The sequence below is a fragment of the Mobula hypostoma genome, chromosome 23 (assembly GCF_963921235.1).
Source record: "Mobula hypostoma chromosome 23, sMobHyp1.1, whole genome shotgun sequence".
Taxonomy (NCBI): Eukaryota; Metazoa; Chordata; class Chondrichthyes; order Myliobatiformes; family Myliobatidae; genus Mobula; species Mobula hypostoma.
In genome coordinates, this window is record NC_086119.1 from 43774418 (window position 1) to 43782076 (window position 7659).

Genomic DNA, 7659 nt, shown 5'->3' on the forward strand with positions numbered 1-7659 from the left:
TGTTTGAGGCACAGTAAGATCAGCACGTTTGCAGTTAACGCCTCCTGGAGTTGTATTAGCTCCAAACAGAGAAAGAAAGATCAGTACACAATTTTTGAAGGGTCAAGTAGCATGCTAGCAAAAAAGTTATCACCGAATGCAATATGCATCATTCTTTAAGTAACTTCAATGAGTTTTTGATAAACCGCGCACAACAGCGAGGTAGAATTCACACAGGAAGAGGAGATACCACAACATCTCTAAGTTTTGCAAGTTAAATTAAAATATTTCGACTGCCTACACAGAGACTACAATACGAAGACACTATCAAGCATACACTTCCAGCTACCGAGAAAATACTTCACCTTGCATGTGCCATCAGTCCTCCGAACAAAAGCCTGTGCATTAAGATACTAGGCAATGAGAAAGTCAAACTGCTTTGGAAAACTAAATGAAACTCAACGTCACAAGCCAAGGGCTTAGATTTGGATTTTAAATCACCTCAGTGAAGAGGCTGCAAAGTTCAGCGCCGGGGCGAGGATTAACTTTAATCATTCGGACAGGAAGGCGGGCGGAGAAGGTTGGGGCCCACGCCACGACACCCCACCCCTGCCCTCCGACCTCCGGCATCCCCCTCACCTGACTGCGCTCGAAGTGCTCCCTCTCCGCCTCCAGGCTGTTTCCCGGCCGGCCCCGCAGCAGCTGAGCCGGCACCTGCTTAACAGAACTGGTCATTTTCTCCATGTCCCCGACTACCACAGCACTCCAGCGACAACGCACTTCTCCCCAGCTTCAGCCCAGCCCGCCCACACTCCCCTCTCATTGGCCTCAACCCCTCAAACCCACCGCCAATTGGACAGTAGTGGATATCTACTCCGGAGACTAATGGCCAAGAAGACCATCAATCAACATCCGGAGCTCGTTGTCCGGCTTTGTTTACATCATCAAACGACCCGGGTTACTATTGGATGGAGCGTAACGCTGCCCAACCTTCATTGGATAATTTTCCCCAGCTCTTCACTGCATTGGTTGAAAGTTCACCATTGGCTTGGGTTGACGAGTTAAAAGTTACCCAAAGTTGGGTGCTAAACTATTGCTTCCAATCGGAGAAGTCACAGGGCTTTTGTTTGGCTTACTATTTTGAAGCCCGGCTATTTTTAAATAGTGAATCTGCTCTCGACCTGCAGGCAGTAGCTAAGGCAGAGACACATAACGGGGTTTGAATATACCCACAGAATGCTGAGAACGCGGTCAAATCTAGCCGTATCTTTGAGAGAGGAGTGAAACAATTAACCTTTCCGACTGCCTTCAGGACTGAAAAACAGAAGGCAAGGTAAGAGGAACGAGATGAAGAGAACACAAAGTTGTGATGGGTGGAGGGAAATAAGAGAGATTAATTGACTAAAGTGGGGAAAGAATTGGGTAAATTAATAACAAAAAGAACAAAAAAATGCAAAAAAGTAGAATACACGATGTAATGATATGTAAACGTCATATTTAAAACACACACAACACGCTGGAGGAACTCAGCAGGTCGGGCAGCATCCGTGGAAACGATGAGCCGACGTTTCGGGCCGGAACCCTTCGTCAGGACTGTAGAGGGAAGGGGCAGAGGCCCTATAAAGAAGGAAGGGGGAGGGTGGGAGGGAGAAGGCTGGTAGGTTCCAGGTGAAAAACCAGTAAAGGGAAAGATAAAGGGGTGGGGGAGGGGAAGCAGGGAGGTGATAGGAAAGGTGAAGAAGGAATAGGGGACAGCACAAAGGGTAGTAGAAAGAGGTGGAAACATGAGGGAGATGATAGGCAGCTGGGGGAGGGGGAAGAGTGAAACTGGGATGGGGGAAGGGAGGGGGAGGAAATTACCAGAAGTTGGAGAATTCTATATTCATACCAAGGGGCTGGAGACTACCTAGACGGTATATGAGGTGTTGCTCCTCCATCCTGAGTTTAGCCTCATCATGGCAGTAGAGGAGGCCATGTATGGACATATCTGAATGGGAATGGGAAGCAGAGTTGAAGTGGGTGGCTACCAGGAGATCCTGTCTGTTGTGGCAGACAGAGCGGAGGTGCTCGACGAAGCGGTCCCCCAATCTGCGTCGGGTTTCACCGATGTAGAGGAGGCCGCACCGGGAGCACCGGATGCAATAGATGACCCCAACAGACTCACAAGTGAAGTGTTGCCTCACCTGGAAGGACTGTTTGGGGCCCTGAATGGTGGCAACAGAGGAGGTGCAGGGACAGGTGTAGCACTTACGCTTACAGGGATAAGTGCTGGGTGGGAGATCCGTGGGGATGGACATGTGGATCAGGGAGTTGTGGAGGGACCGACTCCTGTGGAAAGCAGAGAGGGGTGAAGAGGGAAAGATGTGCTTAGTGGTGGGGTCCTGTCGAAGGTGGCGGAAGTTGCAGAGGATAATGTGCTGGATCTGGAGGCTGGTGGGGTGGTAGGTGAGGACAAGGGGAACTTTGTCCCTGTTGTGGTGACAGGAGGATAGGGTGCGGGCCGAAGTGCGGGAAATGGAGGAGATGCGGGTGAGGGCATCATTGATGATGGTAGAAGGGAAACCACGATCCTTAAAGAGGACATTTGAGATGTCCTGGATGTCCTATTTAAAACACAAAAGCCAATAACGATGAATGCAGAGTCTGATAGGCCAGACACTGCTGGGTTAAAACGTAAGCAATACTAACATCAAACAAGAGAAAATCTGCAGATGCTGGAAATCCCAGCAACACAGGCAAGATGCTGGAGGAACTCAGCAGGCCAGGCAGTCTCTAGGAAAAGAGTTACAGTTGACGTTTTCTCCAGCATTTTGTGTGTGTTGCAATACTAACATCAGAGTTTACCATGTGGACATTCGAACCTGATTCTTCACTTGCCAAGATGATAGCTGATCTGCGTTAGTGTCACTTCCCTACACCATCCCCGTACGTTGTATGTCGATTCCCCTAAACATCCAGATGCCTATTAACATCTCTTTTGAATGAAATTTCACTGGCAGTTTTCTACAGGTGCACAATGGAGAGCATTCTAGTTGGCTGCATCGCTGTCTGGAATAGGGGTGGGGTGGGGTGGGGCTGCTACTGCGCAGGATTGACATAAACCACAGAACGTAGCAAACCCAGTCAGCTCCATCTTGGGCGGCAGTCTCCCGAGCATCCTGTATAGGAGCAGTGCCTCAAAATAGGCGGCATCCACCAGTAAGGACCCCCATCACCCAAAACATGCCCTCTTCTCATTCCTACCATCAGGGAGGAGGTACGGGAGCCTGAAGGCACACACTCAGTGATTCAGGAACAACTTCTTCCCCTCCGCCATCCGATTTCTGAATGGACATGAACACATGAACGCTACCTCGCTGCTTTTTTGCACTAATTATTTAATTTGACTTTTTAAGGAGTGTGTATATCGTGTAATTCACGGTATTATTATGTATTGCATTGCACTGCTGCTGCATGGCAACAAATTTCTCGACATATGTTGGTGATATTAAACCTGATTCTGATCCTAAACTCAGTGACTGGGTTTCACCTCATGTAGGTGGAGATCAGCTATCATCTTGACAATTGGTGAATCAGGCTTGAAGGCCCTCAGTCATGACCCTGTATGTATCAACGTTGCTGAAGTGGAGATGGTTTGACAGCTTCAAGTTCCAAGATGTAAACTTCACCAATAGCTAATCCCAGTCAAAGCAGATAGATGTTCTGGCCAAGAGAGCACAGCAGTGCTTCAACTTTCTCAGAAGGCTACACAAATTCAGCATATCGTACTGACCTTCTATGGATGTGCCATTTAAAAACAAAAATCATATCCAGAAGCATCACAGTTTGACATGGCAACTGCTCTACCCAAGACTCTAAGAAACTGCAGAGTTGTGAATGCAGCTCGGACTGTTCTGAAAACCACCCTCCCCTCTGTGGACTCCGCCTGCCCCTTCTGGTCCCAGAAAAGCAGCCAACATAAGATCCCTTGTAACCTGGGCATTCTCAGTTCTCCCCCTTCCATCATGGAGGAGATACAAATGTCTCAAAACATAGACTATCAAATTCCAGGACAGCTTCTCTTCATTCAAGACACTTGAATGGGCCTCCTGTACATTAAAGATGAAATCTTTACCTCATAATCTCTCTCATCTTGGTCCTTGCATCATATTGTCTCCCTGCACTCCACTTTCTCTCTAAGTGTATCACTATATTCTGCAAACACGAGGAAATCTGCAGATGCTGGAAATTCAAGCAACTCACACAAAATGCTGGTGGAACGCAGCAGGCCAGGCAGCATGTATAGGAAAAAGTACAGTCGACGTTTTGGGTTGAGACCCTTTGTCAGGACTAACAGAAAAAAGAGATAGTAAGAGATTTACTATCTCTTTTTTCCATTAGTCCTGACGAAGGGTCTCAACCCGAAACGTCGACTATTTTTTCCTATAGATGCTGCCTGGCCTGCTGCGTTCCACCAGCATTTTGTGTGTGTCACTATATTCTGCATTCATTATTGCTTTTCCCTTATGTTAGGAATGATCTGTGTGGATGGCTTGCAAAAATAAGTGTTTCCACTGTATCTCGGTACATGTCACATAAGCCGATCAACACCTGTATTAAAATACAATAAAAACCAGTTCCTTGCCTCTGTTGTGGAGAATTTCAAAGATTTACCACGCTCTGAGCAAAAAAGTGTCTTTTCATTCAAACTCGATTTTATTTATTTATTGAGATACACCGTGGAATAGGCACTTCCGGCCCTTCAAGCTGTACTGCCTAGCAATCCCCCGACTTAACCCGAGCCTAATTGCAGGATCATTTCCAATGACCAATTAACCAGTCTTTGGAGTGTGGGAGGAAAACCGGAGCACCCAGAGGAGAACAGACAAACTCCTTACAGGCAGTGGTGGGAATTGAACCCAGGTCACTGGAACTGTAAAGCGTTGTGCTAACCACTTACACTACTATGCCGCCCCGAGTGGCCTAACTCTTATTTTGAAATTGTTTCCCTTCCATGGCCCAGGAGTTGAGAACCATCCTGCCATGTCCTATTGGCTTAAAAATCTCTCTAAAATTTTTATTTCAAATAAATCACACCCTTTCTTTTAAACCCTGGTGTGTACAGGCTCAGTCTACTCAGTCTCTCATCATATAGAAACCTACCTTCCCAGGAACCAACCTCCAGAATCTTCAATACACTCCTTCCATGATAAGTATATCCACTTATAGTTCAGCAAACCAACTTTGTGCATCCAAGTACAGTCTTAACAAGATCCTTTATAACTGCAGTAAAACATCGTGACTCCTGTACTCCAGTACCCTCATAATATAGCCCTATATACGCTTTCCAATTGCCTGTTGCTCCTGCATGTTAGCTTTTAGTGATTACTGTGCCAGGAAGGTGAGCTGTCGTCCTGTTGTCCCTCGGGCTTGCTTGGAGCTACAGTGGAAACCATGTAGATAGCCAACAACAGAGAATAAACAGGCAACTGGAAAACAGGAGTCATTTCTGCTGATCGAACAGTTGAAGGGTTGCCAAAACTATTGACCAGCATTTTGGGTTAAGTTTTGGGTAGGGCTTGTTGTGGGCAGAGTCACAATCTGACAAGCAGCCCTGCTTGAAGCACAGACTCAGTGGACTAAACAGATCTCATGTGACCATGGGCATTGCATGAAATGTTGATGAGGAACAAGAAAAGAAAGTCTAAGATCTGCCTGTATCTTGTTCCTGACATTTGGCCAATTTTGAAACCATTCCTCCAAGAGGTCCACAGCCTTGTCGTGGTTTGAACGTAGAATAGTGCAGCACAGTACAGGTACAATGTTGTGCCGACCCTCAAACCCTGCCTCCCACATAACCCCCCACCTTAAATTCCTTCATATACCTGTCTAGTAGTCTCTTAAACTTCACGAGTGTATCTGCCTCCTCCACTGACTCAGGCAGTGCATTCCACGCACCAACCACTCTCTGAGTGAAAAACCTTCCTCTAATATCCCCCTTGAACTTCCCACCCCTTACCTTAAAGCCATGTCCCCTTGTATTGAGCAGTGGTGCCCTGGGGAAGAGGCACTGGCTATCCACTCTATCTATTCCTCTTAATATCTTGTATACCTCTATCATGTCTCCTCTCATCCTCCTTCTCTCTGAAGAGTAAAGCCTTGGCTCCCTTAATCTCTGATCGTAATCCATACTCTCTAAACCAGGCAGCATCCTGGTAAATCTCCTCTGTACCCTTTCCAATGCCTCCACATCCTTCCTATAGTGAGGCGACCGGAACGGGACACGGGACGCATTGAGGCTTACGTGCCTCAGTAACCCAGTGAGCGATGTTGGCTAGAGTCAGGGCCTTGTGCTTTGACTCTTGGTAGGGTCAGTCATGCCAAACAGGTCAAAGGGTAGAGGCCAGACTAAGAGTGGTTCACTGATGCTCCAGGTTTGGGTGTTCAGCTCAGGGCTAACAGCTCTGACTGCTCAAAAAGAAGTTATTGAAACAGCAATGAAGAATCCTTTTTCTGTGTATGATGGATGGACAGACAGAGATGGAGGACTTTCATTGATGCCCAAATGCCAGCAGTGTAATCGGCAGTAAGGAAGTTTTGAAAACACTGCAATCCTCAAACTGTATGCAGTTACAATGAGGTAACTTCTATTCACACCATCCTTTCAGAGTATGCGCATTTCTCAATACCCCAACACCATTTATCAGCAAATTGTTTGTTCTGTTGGTCTCCCCTCTTGCTGTGTGACACATCTCTGTCCCTCTATTAGGGACAAGGGAGAGCCTGTGGTATGTTGAAGTGTTGGGTGAATGTTTAGTATTTGTTGTATGCATGGTCTTTCATGGTCTTGGGGGCTTTTTTGCTATTGTTTGCTTGGTGGGCGGAGGGTGCTGATGGATTTTTGCTGAAATAAATGGGGGAAGAGTTGTTGCTTTGCTGCTGCTCGTGCGTGGGAGGGGGGGTCAGGGGGCTTTGGGGTTCTAACGATTTTACCGTCACCCATTCTTTGGGGCACTCCTGTTTTCGTGGACGTCTGCGAAGAACAAGGATTTCAGGTTGTATATTGTATACATTCTCTGATATTAAATGGAACTATTGAACTAAGAGGATGTACACATTTTCTTTCTGTCTACAAAAGAAAATCAATGAACCATTTGGCTGGGTTTTTCCAATGGTACTTCCTGAGCTTCAAATTTATAATTTAAATATTTAAAATTTACTATTGATTTGTAATCCAGGGAGCGCGAAGCGCAGAATCAAATATCACTGTGATGACTGTACGGTCTAGTATCAATTGATTGGCAACAATAAAGTAAAGTAATCTCTATCACTGAGAAGGACAGAAGAATCAAGTCCAGGAGAATGCGATGGCCTTCAGATTATCCTCCAGGTTACCCATCATTCTGACTTTGAATTCTGTTACTGTACCTTCTTTGGCATTAGTTCTAAGTCATGGCAGCTGTAAAATTAAGACCACTATGGAAATACTTGAAGATGGAAGACCACAACAGTTTGAAAAGGCAGCTCCCAGCATCTTCCCAAGGTGGAGAGTCAAGCAATAGATGCTGGCTCTGCCAATAAGGCAGACATCCAGAATTCAATTTAAAAAATGGTTTAACGGGTGGGTCAGCTTGCCTATAGAAGTTCTGTTCAAGAAAGACATATAAGCACGCTCAAATCATAATCATTCATAAGACGCAA

At 46.2% G+C, this 7659-nt stretch overlaps 1 protein-coding gene across 2 annotated transcripts in view; it reads right to left on the reverse strand.

Annotated features, from left to right (window-relative positions):
- Nucleotides 1-754, reverse strand: part of hip1 (huntingtin interacting protein 1) — a 331165-nt gene extending 330411 nt beyond the window's left edge. For both annotated transcript variants that reach the window (XM_063031277.1, XM_063031274.1), the window contains exon 1: nucleotides 619-754. In XM_063031277.1, the coding sequence (XP_062887347.1) occupies nucleotides 619-723 (105 nt within the window). In that variant the 5' untranslated portion in view covers nucleotides 724-754. The remainder of the gene's footprint in view (nucleotides 1-618) is intronic.
- Nucleotides 755-7659: the final 6905 nt, after the last annotated feature.